Below are 14,464 nucleotides of genomic sequence, written 5' to 3' on the forward strand. Positions count from 1 at the left end.
TGAATCCCCCTAAGCCTGGTAGTTAGCATCACCCTGAATTGTGAGTGATACTTCAGGATGTGGCTATGGCAGATTATGTGCCCTTTGTTCCTATCCTTCTCCAAACTAGTTATTTTTCAAAGCAATTCAAGTTACAATTACAGATGTAGCCACGATCATCTAGCCTGCAGCTTGCTGTATTTGCGGCAATCCAGTCACGGCAAGTGTGCCCACGACTATGATGTGCTTGTGCATCTAAGTACGCGCACCCATAAGAATACAGGGAAGTCGCATCACGGTGCGTGTGTCTGAGCCGCAGGCTGGATGAGCGTGGCTACATCTGTATAGTCTGCAAACTTTAAAGTTGTCATTCAGGTAACGTAGTGCTTTGGAACATGATACCAGTTTGTTGCAGTCAGAGTCTGAAAGATGTGATGGACATTTACATGTTCAATTAATATGACTATTTGAAGAACCTTTTTAAATTATTTGACAAATAAAACTTGTGCTTCAAGTTTGAGTAACAATGATATCTGTAAATTTTCAATGCAGATAAAAACTTTGATGATGAAGATTCAGTTGATGGAAACAGACCTTCGTCAGCAAGCTCCACTGCATCCTCCAAAGCGCCGCCTTCTGCTCGCAAATCGGTGACCATGGGGACAGCTCGAAGGCCGGGGACAACTACTGTGGCCACCAAGTCAGGAGGTGAGTAAGGGGCTAGAGGTTAATGCTGTGTTTTACTTGTGGCTTTTCATATATGTATCTAACTGTATGTATTGTGCAAAAATGCCATTGTCATTGGGTATGAAAGTTCAACAGTCATCATGCCGACATGGTCATCATGTAAACAGTGATGAAATGTCAGTAAAACAGAAAAAAATCTTCCTAAGGCGCTGCAAAATGGAGCAGCAGTGGACAGTACAGATAGGTCACCAACCTACAAACACAATATGTAACAGAAAAATACAGTCTCGCTTTCTGCGCTCCAAATGTCCCCTTGTTTTAAACGATCCTCACAGCGATGTCATAGTATACATGAAAAAATCACCTAGTTTTCCCTCTACAGAGTGGAAAGAACTTTATTGCGCATACAGGATTACACTATTGTGTTGCTTTTTTCCCTCTTTTTTTCATGTATACTATGACATCGCTGTGAGGATCGTTTAAAACAAGGGGACATTTGGAGCGCAGAAAGTGAGACTGTATTTTTCTGTTACATAGTGATGAAATGTCGACAGGTTAGAATGTCGTCTTGTCTTCCTTCTGGTCCAGCGGGGACTTACCTTCTCTTGGTGGCTGCAACAGCAGCGTTTTCTGGGTCAGAACACCGGCATTCGTGTGACTTTTCCCTACTCTAACCCTCTCTCTACATTCAGAGAATGTCGACATTTTGACAGTGTAAATATTGTGGTGTCGACATTGTTATTGCCGATCTTTTGACTGCATCCTGTTATTGGTGCAGTGTTCAAGCTCGTTCTGTAGTCAGGGCTGATAATGAAACATTGTTAGTTCAGTGTTTCTTGGAAGGATACAGAGTTATATTTTCCTGAAATAAACTATTAATACCTGCAGTCTTTAATGTTTCAGAGGCTCCTACTTTATTTCCCCATGCAAGTGTAATTTAGTTTTATCCAAGAGAAATCAATATATTCCTCGGAGGGTGGGGAAATCTGCATCTTGAACAGTGTATAGTTTCATTGTGAAAAATTCTTCCGGCTTTCACTGCTTAGTGGCCACCAGTACCTAAATGTGTGGCTTGTTGTACAATATAGGAAAACATCTCTTTCAACATTTTCTTAAGGGGGTTATACACGGGAGAGATGTGTGCTGAGCGAACCGCTCAGCACACATCTCTCCTGCCGCTCAGCACACATCTCTCCCGCCGCTCAGCACAGCGCGATGTGTGCTGAGAGATGCGGGGGGAGTACGGGTGCCGTTCACTTTTCCAGCGGGTAAAGTGAGCGACCCGCTAGATTGGCCTGCATGCAGGCTCAATCTAGCAGCGGCGATAGCGATGTGCGGGGCCGCGCATCGCTATCGCTGAGGGTGCTACACACGAGTGATCTGCTTAAAATCTAAGCAATCTAGTCAGATTGCTTAGATTTTAAGCATGGATCTCTCCGTGAGTACCCCCCTTTAGGCCCCATCCCTTTTAGTGAGCTCCTTCTTATCAGTAACTGATCGCCCCTCACTGGGGATGTTTAGTTGCTGTAGACTTTTATGGTGAATGTGTCTTTATTACAACACTGGTGAATAGTTATACATGCACAGTCAAGAGTCACTGATGTCATTTCTACCCTCTCCAAATAGCAAAGGAAGGAGGTGCAGGAGCAGTTGACGAGGAGGACTTCATCAGAGCATTTGAAGATGTTCCGACTGTACAGGTAACAATGTTATGGTTGTTTTGACTGTCAAATTGCAGATCCAGCATTTATCCACTGTACATAAATATTCATGAACCCTGCTGAATGTTACTTTTATCCTCTGCATGTTTAATGGTCATTCACACCTACCACAGTATAAGTGCACATTTCATTCCTTACAAATAGAAGTAGATTGTAATTTCACAAGGCAGCATGTCTTATATTAAGACTAGTAAATTTCTTGCTTGCAAACACCTAAAGAGCTCATATAAACTTCATTTGAATGCATTTTCCATACTCATCTCATGTTACATTCCATTAGTTATAAATAAGATTTTACTTACCGGTAAATCTATTTCTCGTAGTCCGTAGTGGATGCTGGGGACTCCGTAAGGACCATGGGGAATAGACGGGCTCCGCAGGAGACAGGGCACTTTAAGAAAGAATTAGGATACTGGTGTGCACTGGCTCCTCCCTCTATGTCCCTCCTCCAGACCTCAGTTAAGGAAACTGTGCCCGGAAGAGCTGACAGTACAAGGAAAGGATTTTGGAATCCAGGGTAAGACTCATACCAGCCACACCAATCACACCGTATAACTCGTGATAAACTTACCCAGTTAACAGTATGAACAACAACAGAGCATCAGATAACCCTAATGCAACCATAACATAACCCTTATTTAAGCAATAACTATATACAAGTATTGCAGAAGAAGTCCGCACTTGGGACGGGCGCCCAGCATCCACTACGGACTACGAGAAATAGATTTACCGGTAAGTAAAATCTTATTTTCTCTAACGTCCTAGTGGATGCTGGGGACTCCGTAAGGACCATGGGGATTATACCAAAGCTCCCAAACGGGCGGGAGAGTGCTGATGACTCTGCAGCACCGAATGAGCAAACACAAGGTCCTCCTCAGCCAGGGTATCAAACTTGTAGAACTTTGCAAAAGTGTTTGAACCTGACCAAGTAGCCGCTCGGCAAAGCTGTAATGCCGAGACCCCTCGGGCAGCCGCCCAAGAAGAGCCCACCTTCCTTGTGGAGTGGGCTTTTACTGATTTTGGAAGCGGCAATCCAGCCGCAGAATGAGCCTGCTGAATCGTGTCACAGATCCAGCGAGCAATAGTTTGCTTTGAAGCAGGAGCACCCAGCTTGTTGGATGCATACAGGATAAACAGCGACTCAGTTTTCCTGACTCTAGCCGTTCTGGCTACATAAACCTTCAAAGCCCTGACCACATCTAGTAACTCGGAATCCTCCAATTCACGAGTAGCCACAGGCACCACAATAGGTTGGTTCATATGAAAAGATGACACCACTTTTGGCAGAAATTGCGGACGAGTCCGCAATTCTGCCCTGTCCATATGGAAAACCAGATAGGGGCTTTTATGTGACAAAGCCGCCAATTCTGACACACGCCTAGCCGAAGCCAAGGCTAATAGCATGACCACCTTCCATGTGAGATATTTTAACTCCACGGTTTTAAGTGGCTCAAACCAGTGTGATTTCAGGAAACTCAACACCACGTTAAGATCCCAAGGTGCCACTGGAGGCACAAACGGGGGCTGAATATGCAGCACTCCCTTTACAAACGTCTGAACTTCAGGAAGAGAAGACAGTTCTTTTTGAAAGAAAATGGATAGGGCCGAATCTGGACCTTAATGGACCCCAATTTTAGGCCCAAAGTCACTCCCGACTGTAGGAAGTGAAGGAAACGGCCCAGCTGGAATTCCTCTGTAGGGGCATTCCTGGCCTCACACCAAGCAACATATTTTCGCCATATACGGTGATAATGTTTAGCCGTCACTTCCTTCCTAGCCTTTATCAGCGTAGGAATAACCTCATCCGGAATGCCTTTTTCTGCTAGGATCCGGCGTTCAACCGCCATGCCGTCAAACGCAGCCGCGGTAAGTCTTGGAACACACAGGGCCCCTGTTGCAACAGATCCTGTCTTAGAGGCAGAGGCCATGGGTCCTCTGGGAGCATGTCTTGCAGTTCTGGATACCAAGTCCGTCTTGGCCAATCCGGAACAATGAGTATTATTCTCACTCCTCTTTTTCTTATGGTTCTCAGCACCTTGGGTATGAGAGGAAGAGGAGGAAACACATAAACCGACTGGAACACCCACGGTGTCACTAGTGCGTCTACAGCTATCGCCTGAGGGTTTCTTGACCTGGCGCAATACCTCTGTAGCTTTTTGTTGAGGCGGGATGCCATCATGTTCACCTGTGGCAGTTCCCATCGCCTTGCAATCTGCGTGAAGACTTCTTGATGAAGTCCCCACTCTCCCGGGTGGAGGTCGTGCCTGCTGAGGAAGTCTGCTTCCCAGTTGTCCACTCCCGGAATGAACACTGCTGACAGTGCTCGTACGTGATTCTCCGCCCATCGAAGAATTCTGGTGGCTTCCGCCATCGCCACCCTGCTCCTTGTGCCGCCTTGGCGGTTTACATGAGCCACTGCGGTGATGTCTGATTGAATCAGCGCCGATTGGTTGCGAAGCAGGGTCTCCGCTTGACTTAGGGCGTTGTATATGGCCCTTAGTTCCAGGATATTGATGTGAAGGCAAGTCTCCTGACTTGACCACAGACCCTGGAAATTTCTTCCCTGTGTGACTGCCCCCCATCCTCGGAGGCTTGCATCTGTGGTCACCAGGACCCAGTCCTGAATGCCAAATCTGCGGCCCTCGAGAAGGTGAGCACTCTGCAGCCACCACAGAAGAGACACCCTGGCCCTGGGGGATAGGGTGATCAGCCGATGCATCTGTAGATGCGATCCGGACCACTTGTCCAACAGATCTCACTGAAAGGTCCTCGCATGGAACCTGCCGAAGGGAATGGCCTCGTATGACGCCACCATCTTTCCCAGGACTCGCGTGCAGTAATGCACCGACACCTGTTTTGGTTTTAAGAGGTCTCTGACCAGTGTCATGAGTTCCTGAGCCTTCTCCGTCGGGAGAAAAACCTTCTTCTGGTCTGTGTCCAGAATCATGCCCAGGAAGGGCAAACGCGTCGTAGGAATCAGCTGCGACTTTGGAATATTCAGAATCCAGCCGTGCTGTTGTAACACTACCTGAGAGCGTGCTACGCTGATCAGCAACTGCTCTCTGGACCTCGCCTTTATGAGGAGATCGTCCAAGTATGGAATAATTGTGACTCCTTGCTTTCGCAGGAGCACCATCATTTCTGCCATTACCTTGGTAAATATTCTCGGTGCCGTGGACAGACCAGACGGCGACGTCTGGAATTGGTAATGACAATCCTGTACCAAAAATCTGAGGTACTCCTGATGAGGTGGATAAATGGGGACATGAAGGTAAGCATCCTTTATGTCCAGAGACACCATAAAATCCCCCTCCTCCAGGCTTGCGATGACCGCTCTGAGCGATTCCATCTTTAACTTGAACCTTTTCATGTATATGTTCAGGGATTTTAAATTCAATATGGGTCTGACCGAACCGTCCGGTTTCGGTACCACAAATATTGTCGAATAGTAACCCCTTCCCTAATATGCAACAAAAGAAAACGTGAGGCGAATGAGGCGCCACTTGTCACTTCTAGAGACACATGTATAAATGCTTACACAAATAAAATTCCCAATAATAGGAAAAATGACAGTTGAATCAGAGTTGACCTTCCATGAAGATGAATACTACAAGGAAGGTAAAAGAACACAAAACATAGTGTATTCCAATTTAATTAATTGATAAAGCTTTATTGCTCCTTGGTCTCACTCACATGATGTAGGAGTTTAATTTGCATGTAGAAATCGGTGCTGGGGACCTTTTATGCTGGACTGATTGGAGATTTGGAAACGGATCTAACAGCGTGGGGACGCCTTGAGTAAACCGGGACTTGCGGTGATTATAATCCCATGCTGCTGGTGGCTGTTTCTTTTATCCTGATGTCCATGCAACTTCTACTTGTTTTATGCTGTTATCAAGTCTGTGTTTGTGAGTGTTTTTATTAAAAGAATCTTTTTCTTGTACACAGACGGTATTGCACTATTTTCCTATCTTTCTTTTTCAAGTGCTAATTGGAGTTTAAGCTGGGTGCATATTAATGAAGTTGAACCATCTTGATGCACCGATTTCTACATGCAAATTAAACTCATACATCATGTGAGTGAGACCAAGGAGCAATATAGCTTTATCAATTAATTAAATTGGAATACACTATGTTTTGTGTTCTTTTACCTTCCTTGTAGTATCCATCTTCATGGAAGGTCAACTCTGATTCAACTGTCGTTTTTCCCATTATTGGGAATTTTATTTGTGTAAGCATTTATACATGTGTCTCTAGAAGTGACAAGTGGTGCCTCATTCGCCTCACGTTTTCTTTTGATGCATATTCGTAAAGTGGGACCACGGTAAAGGTTTCTTGTGTGGGACGAGGGGCTGACATTTGTTTTAAGCGCAAGAAAGGTCTCCCGTTGTTTGTTAAGTAACCCTTTCCCTGTTGAAGGAGGGGAACCTTTACCACCACCTGCTGGAGATACAATTTGTGAATTGCAGCTAACACTATTTCCCTCTCTATGGGGGAAGCTGGCAGGGCCGATTTGAGGTAACGGTGAGGGGGCATCACTTCGAATTCCAGCTTGTATCCCTGAGACACAATCTCTATAGCCCAGGGATCCACCTGTGAGTGAACCCACTTGTGGCTGAAATTTCGGAGACGCGCCGCCACCGGGCCTGGCTCCTCCTGTGGAGCCCCAGCGTCATGCGGTGGATTTAGTGGAAGCCGGGGAGGACTTCTGTTCCTGGAAACTAGCTGTATTGTGCAGCTTCTTTCCTCTACCCCTGCCTCTGGCAATAAAGGACACACCTCGGACTTTCTTGCCTTTTTGTGATCGAAAGGACTGCATTTGGTAATACGGTGCTTTCTTAGGTTGTGAGGGAATATATGGCGAACAATTTGACTTTCCAGCCGTAGCTGTGGAGACTAGGTCCGAGAGACCGTCCCCAAACAATTCCTCACCCTTGTAAGGTAAAACCTCCATGTGCCTTTTTGAGTCGGCATCGCCTGTCCATTGCCGAGTCCACAGGACCCTTCTGGCAGAAATCGACATTGCATTTATTCTAGAGCCCAGTAGGCTAATGTCTCTTTGGGCATCTCTCATATATAGGACAGCGTCTTTTATGTGCCCCAGGGTCAGTACTATAGTATCCTTGTCCAAGGTATCAAGTTCCTCAGATAAGGTATCTGTCCATGCTGCTACAGCACTACACATCCAGGCCGACGCAATTGCTGGCCTTAGTAGGGTACCTGAATGTGTATAAATGGACTTCAGGATACCCACCTGCTTTCTATCCGCAGCATCTTTTAGGGTGGCCGTATCCTGTGACGGCAGGGCTACCCTCTTGGATAAGCGTGTTAAAGCTTTGTCTACCCTAGGGGAGGATGCCCAGCGTAACCTGTCCGTTGGCGGGAAAGGATACGCCATAAGCATCCGTTTGGAAATCTGCAGTTTTCTATCTGGAGATTCCCAAGCTTTTTCACATAACTCATTTAACTCATGTGAAGGGGGAAAGGTCACCTCTTGCTTTTTTTCCCCATACATATAAACCCTCTTGTCAGGGACTGGGGTTTCCTCTGTGATGTGCAACACATCCTTCATTGCTATAATCATGTAGCGGATGGCTTTAGCCATTTTAGGCTGCAACTTTGCATCATCGCCATCGACACTGGAGTCAGAATCCGTGTCGATATCTGTGTCAACAATTTAGGATAGTGGGCGTTTCTGAGACCCTGACGGCCTCTGCGCTGTAAGATCAGGCATGGGTTGAGACCCCGACTGTCCCAAGGCTTCAGCTTTATCCAACCTTTTATGCAAGGAATTAACATTATCATTTAAAACCTTCCACATATCCATCCAATCGGGTGTCGGCGCCGTCGGCGGCGACCCCACATTCACTTGTACCCGCTCTGTTTCCACATAGCCTTCCTCGTCAAACATGCCGACACACCACACACACGGGATGCTCTATTTGAAGACCGTTCCCCCACAAGGCCTTTTGGAGAGACAGAGAGAGAGTATGCCAGCACACACCCCAGCGCTATATGACCCAGGAATCACACAGTAACTTAGTGTTAACCCAGTAGCTGCTGTATATACTGTTTTTGCGCCAAATTTATGTGCCCCCCCCCCCCCCTCTCCTTTTACCCTCTTTCTACCGTGATTCTGCAGGGGAGAGCCTGGGGAGCTTCCTCTCAGCGGAGCTGTGGAGAGAAAATGGCGCTGGTGAGTGCTGAGGAAGAAGCCCCGCCCCCTCAGCGGCAGGCTTCTGTCCCGCGTTTTGTGTGTAAAATAATGGCGGGGGCTCATGCATATATACAGTGCCCAACTGTATATATGCTGCTTTTTGCCAAGAGGTTCCCAATTGCTGCCCAGGGCGCCCCCCCTTGCGCCCTGCACCCTACAGTGACCGGAGTGTGTGGGTTTAGTGTGGGAGCAATGGCGCACAGCTGCAGTGCTGTGCGCTACCTCATATGAAGACTGGAGTCTTCTGCCGCCGATTTCGAAGTCTTCTTGCTTCTCACGCCGGCTTCTGTCTTCTGGCTCTGCGAGGGGGACGGCGGCGCGGCTCCGGGATCGGACGACCAACGGTGCGTTCCTGTGTACGATCCCTCTGGAGCTAATGGTGTCCAGTAGCCTAAGAAGCAGGACCTATCTTCAGTGAGTAGGGCTGCTTCTCTCCCCTCAGTCCCACGTAGCAGAGAGTCTGTTGCCAGCAGATCTCTCTGAAAATAAAAAATCCTAACAAAATACTTTCTTTTTAGCAAGCTCAGGAGAGCTCACTAAGGTGCACCCAGCTCGTCCGGGCACAGATTTCAACTGAGGTCTGGAGGAGGGACATAGAGGGAGGAGCCAGTGCACACCAGTATCCTAATTCTTTCTTAAAGTGCCCTGTCTCCTGCGGAGCCAGTCTATTCCCCATGGTCCTTACGGAGTCCCCAGCATCCACTAGGACGTTAGAGAAATAAAGTTGTTTGATTTAGAAATGCATTTCATATATAGGTACATTTGGCACTACAATGTTCCTTCATCAGTATTATAAGAGCTTTGCATTAGTACTCTTTGCTACTAGGTAATCCTGTTGGGTTTTGGTATGAATGGTCGCTCGCCATGCTTCGGGCAAGGTGCCTCGCTGCGCTCGGCAAAGATTACCGTTCCCAATCGTAGTCCACGTGGAACGTAAAGTATGGAAAAGTTCCCCACAAGAATTAAAAAAAAACAAACAAAAAAAACTCATGTCGACTTTTCATGTGTCGACCATGTGTCCATGTCAATGTCGACCTAATGACTGTCGACCATAACATGGTCGACCATCCAAACGGATACCATCCTGCTGCTTACACTATATAACCCTGTCTGTGGTTTTGTGATGCCTCCGTTTCATTTCTCGTATTATATTACTGCCCTTGTAACATACAGCCCTGTTATCACTAACACATCACTCATCTCCAGGTATTCTTTGAGATGTTGGGAGCTCTGTTCCGTCCACTGTATTACGCTAAGAGGGAATTCAATTAGCCACTGTAAATGATTGATCCAGGGGGGATTGAATTCCCACCAAAGTCTGTTGCTTCCTGATGCTTCAATACCCTCCATATACTGACACTGTCCCTTTTATATGGTGACCTGTACCCACTAGCTTATTAATAATTTCCTGATCTACTCTGTGCTGCTGAGGTTCCGGCTTCTTCCACTGTATAACTTTCTGTTGGTTCCTGTTGCTGCTATCCCCTTATATCATGACACTGCCCCTCTCACATGAAGTAATACATCATGTATCATCTTATATACTCTTTGTTGCTGAGAGACACCACTCCTTCCACTATGTAACTCTCAGTTTCTGGGATCTCCACTTCCAGCCTCATATCAAGACACTACCCGCAGTGCCGGTGCTAGGGTGTTCGGCGCCCCCCCTGCAAACTATAAATTTGCTCCCTCCCATATTTTACAAAGGGATAGCACGCGTCAAAAAAGGGGTTCGGTCTCGCAATGTAGGGATGTGGCCACACAATAGTACACCCATTTCAAATTACGCCACACAGTAGCACATTAGTATTCCCATTACCCCGCGCATAGTAGTGCTGTTTATACACATAATGTCCCTGTAGTGGTGCCGCTTATACACATAATACCACCTGTAGTAGCACCGCTAATACACATAAGACCCCCTGTAGTAGCGCCGGTTATACACATAACACCCCCTGTAGTAGCGCCGCTTATACCCATAACACCCCCTGTAGTAGCGCTGCTTATACACATAATGTCCCTAGTAGTGGCGCCGCTTATAATATTATTATTATTCTTATTATTATTATCCTTTATTCATATGGCGCCACAAGGGTTCCGCAGCGTCCAATTACAGAATACATAAACAAATAATCAAACAGGAAAACAGCAACTTACAGTTGATGACAGTATAGGACAAGTACAGGGTAAATAAACATAGTTACATCAGCAGATAACACTGTAATAAGTATCAGGTGGCAGAAGACTGCTGGATGTGGTGCAGTTGAAGATTATTAAAGTAAGAAAGGATAAGCACATGAGGGAAGAGGGCCCTGCTCGTGAGAGCTTACATTCTAAAGGGGAGGGGTAGACAGGGGTGACACAGATGGGGTACATAGAGAGCGTAGAACAGAGGGTTAGGATGAGATTTGGCTGGGTTTGGTGAAGAAGTGGGTCTTGAGAGATCGTTTGAAGTTTTGTAGAGAGGTGGAGAGTCTGAGGGGGAGAGGTAGGGAATTCCAAAGAAGTGGTGCAGCACGTGAAAAATCTTGGAGGTAGGAATGGGAGGAAGTAATCCGTAGGCAAGAGAGTCGGCGTGCATTAGCAGAGCGAAGAGGACGGGTGGGAGTGTAAAGGGAGATATGGTCAGAGATGTAGATGGGAGAGGAGTGGGTGAGGGCTTTGTAAGCGAGTGTGAGAAGCTTGAAATGGATTCTGAAAGGGAAGGGGAGCCAGTGAAGGTCTAGTAAGAGAGGAGAGGTGGACGTAGTGCGTTTGGTGAGGAAGATGAGCCGGGCAGCAGCATTGAGGATAGATTGGAGTGGAGAGAGGTATTTGTCAGGAATGCCAGTCAGGAGCAGATTACAGGAGTCCAGTCTGGAGATGACCAGTGAGTGGATAAGAGTCTTAGTAGCATCCTGGGTCAGAAAGGGTCTGATCCTGGAAATATTTTTTAGATAAAAATGGTAGGTTTGTGAGAGGTGCTGAATGTGTGGTTTGAAGGAGAGGGAGGAGTCGATGATTACTCCAAGACAGCGCACTTGGGGGCTAGAGGAGATAGTAGTGCCATCAATAGATAATGAGATTGTAGGAGGTGAGGTTATGCGGGAGGGAGGAAAGATGATCAGCTCTGTCTTAGACATGTTAAGTTTAAGAAAGCACTAGGGCATCCAGGAAGAGGTAGCAGAGAGACAGTTGGAGATACGAGTGAGGAGAGCAGGGGAGAGGTCTGGAGAGGAAAGATAGATTTGGGTGTCATCAGCATAGAGATGATATTGGAAACCAAAAGAACTAATGAGCTTACCTAGTTAGGACGTATAGAGAGAGAAGAGAAGAGGACCAAGGACAGAACCTTGGGGTACCCCTACAGTTAGTGGAAGTGAGGACGAGGTGGAGTCATGAGAGGAGACAGAGAAAGAACGGTCAGAAAGGTAGGAGGACAGCCAAGAGAGGGCAGTGTCACGCAGACCAATGGAGTGAAGAATTTGCAGTAGGAGAGGATGGTCCAGAGTGTCAAAAGCAGCAGAGAGATCAAGTAGAATAAGTATAGAGTAGTGTCCCTTAGATTTAGCAGCATGGAGGTCATTGCATACTTTTGTAAGGGCAGTTTCAGTGGAGTGGAGAGGACGGAAGCCAGACTGGAATGAGTCAAGCAGTGAGTGTGAGGAAAGGAAGTAAGGCGGTTACACATAATGTCCCTAGTAGTGGCGCTGCTTATACACATAATGTCCCTTCTAGTGGCGGTGCTTATATGCACAGTGCTCCCTGTAGTAGTACCGGTTACATATAGTGCCCACAGAAGTGCCATTTATACACATTATGCCTTCTTCCCCCCACACACAGATACACACACATACTGTAGATACACACACATATGCATAGATACACACGCACACACGCGCATAGATAAACACACACACACACACACACACACACTATCTCACTCACTCTCCCTCAACTTACCATCTGTCTGGCCGTATACAGTATGTAGTAGTTTCTGTCCTCTGCAGCCTGGTCCCGTGTAGCTCCGCTCCCTTTTCTGGCTGGAGAGTGGACATGGAAAATTAAAGATGAAGCTGTCAGGTGGGAGGAGGAGGAGGAGGCTACAAGCTCAGTGTGACAGGCACAGACAGCAGCAAGGATGCAGAGCAGGGAGAGCGCCTCCCCAGCCTTGCGCCTACCTGCTCTGCATCACTTTGCTAAGCGGGTAGCATTGGGCCTGACTACCTGTCACTTACAGTGTTTGCTGACACAATGACACAAGAGAATAGATCATTGCCTCCTACAAGATCCGCAAATTGACTCAGTTTGTTATACTGTATCTCTGCCCACTTCAAAATTGGCAACATTCAGGAAATGATTTTATACAAACTGTCCCTTGATCTCATTCATCTATCCTTTAGAAAAAAAAAATCTATTTTTAAAAATGGCATTCATTGAATGAGCTGTATGAGCTTTTTGAAAACCCAATATAAAAGTTCACATTTTTTTCAATAAATAAATATTTGCTAGCAGAGCTTTACTGAATTTACTTTATTGTAGATCTATTCGAGCAGAGACCTTGAGGAATCTATCAATAAAATCCGGGAAATACTTTCAGATGATAAGCATGACTGGGAGCAGAGAATTACTGCGGTAAGGCGCCTACAGGAACTCTGGAATCTTTTGTTATTAAGCTGCTACTGCTGTGTTTTTTTATCTACAGTATACTATCTGTTTTTCTATTACATCCTAGTGGATACTGGGGTCTTGTACTTTAGTACCATGGGGTATAAATCGTGCCCACTGGAGCCTGGCACTTTAAAACTTTTAGTGTATGTGTGCTGGCTCCTCCTCTCTATGCCCCTCCTACCACACTCCGTTTAGAAAAATGTGCCCAAGAAGCCGGGTGCACTTCTCTGGAGCTCCAGAGATTTTTCTTTTAAATTTAATTGAATTTTATTTTATTTATTATTTTCAGGTAGCTCTGCTTGGCAGACAGAATACCTGCTTCGTGAGACTTAGAGGGAGGACCGAACCAACCTCCTGAAGGTTAATGGTTCGTAATCCCAGCTGACAGGACACTGAGCTCCTGAGGTGCTGATCACTCATCGTCAGTATGTGTGCTCACACCAGCAGCTAGCCGCAACCCTCTAACAGATGCCGAATACCAGGTGTGGTGAGTGTTACATCGGGGTCCTGGTTAGCGGGTCTCCGGTGTAGTTTGGCGGCATGTCACGCGGCAGTCACGGGCCCGAAGCTACGGTGCCCGCCGCGGACGGAACTGGCTCAGGGCTATTGCAAAGCAGTGCTCACTGTCATCTAAGGCTTTGGGTGGACTGTAAATTACATTTCCGAGGTGTTTTACACTTGTGGCCAGTATAATCTTGTCAAGGACCGCACGCCATTGCAAGGGGCAGGGCTTCCCGGAGCGGGACCAGCGGTGGGAAGGCGACATTTTCCTGCTGCTGCTGATCACCAAGGCTGCATGCATGCTGCTCCTCCAGGACCCACGCTTTTACAGACTGTCTGAACTGGTACCAGGTTGTCATAGACAGGGGAAAGCACGTCCGCAGTAACACCGCTGCACTGATTTTACATACACTTATTTTCACACATTGTGCTGCTGTGTTCTGTATGCTGGGTCCGCTCCTCAGTGTCACTCCAAAGGGCTCTCTAGGGTCTGTGTGGGGGTGTTGGGCAACGGGCTGCGCTTTTGTTTCCTGTATAATGTCTGAAGACTTGGTTATGTGTGCTGCTTGTAATTCTACCCCGTCTTCAGCGGGGTCTCTCATGTGTGAGCAATGTTCCTTGTCCCCTCAAGGGCCTAGCTCACAGGCACCTGACTGGTTGGACAGCCTTAAGAGCATGACTCACAATGTCAATTCTGAACTAGTTGTAG

General features: G+C 46.8%; 1 protein-coding gene across 34 annotated transcripts in view; it reads left to right on the plus strand.

Moving 5' to 3' along the window:
* CLASP1 (cytoplasmic linker associated protein 1) overlaps positions 1 to 14,464 on the plus strand; it is a 773,091-nt gene that overhangs the window by 303,628 nt on the left and 454,999 nt on the right. For all 34 annotated transcript variants that reach the window (XM_063933995.1, XM_063933998.1, XM_063934002.1 and 31 more), the window contains 3 exons: positions 532 to 687; positions 2,293 to 2,366; positions 13,126 to 13,218. In XM_063933995.1, coding sequence (XP_063790065.1) covers positions 532 to 687; positions 2,293 to 2,366; positions 13,126 to 13,218 — 323 coding nt within the window. The remainder of the gene's footprint in view (positions 1 to 531; positions 688 to 2,292; positions 2,367 to 13,125; positions 13,219 to 14,464) is intronic.

Source organism: Pseudophryne corroboree, chromosome 7 (assembly GCF_028390025.1).
Source record: "Pseudophryne corroboree isolate aPseCor3 chromosome 7, aPseCor3.hap2, whole genome shotgun sequence".
Lineage (NCBI taxonomy): Eukaryota > Metazoa > Chordata > Amphibia > Anura > Myobatrachidae > Pseudophryne > Pseudophryne corroboree.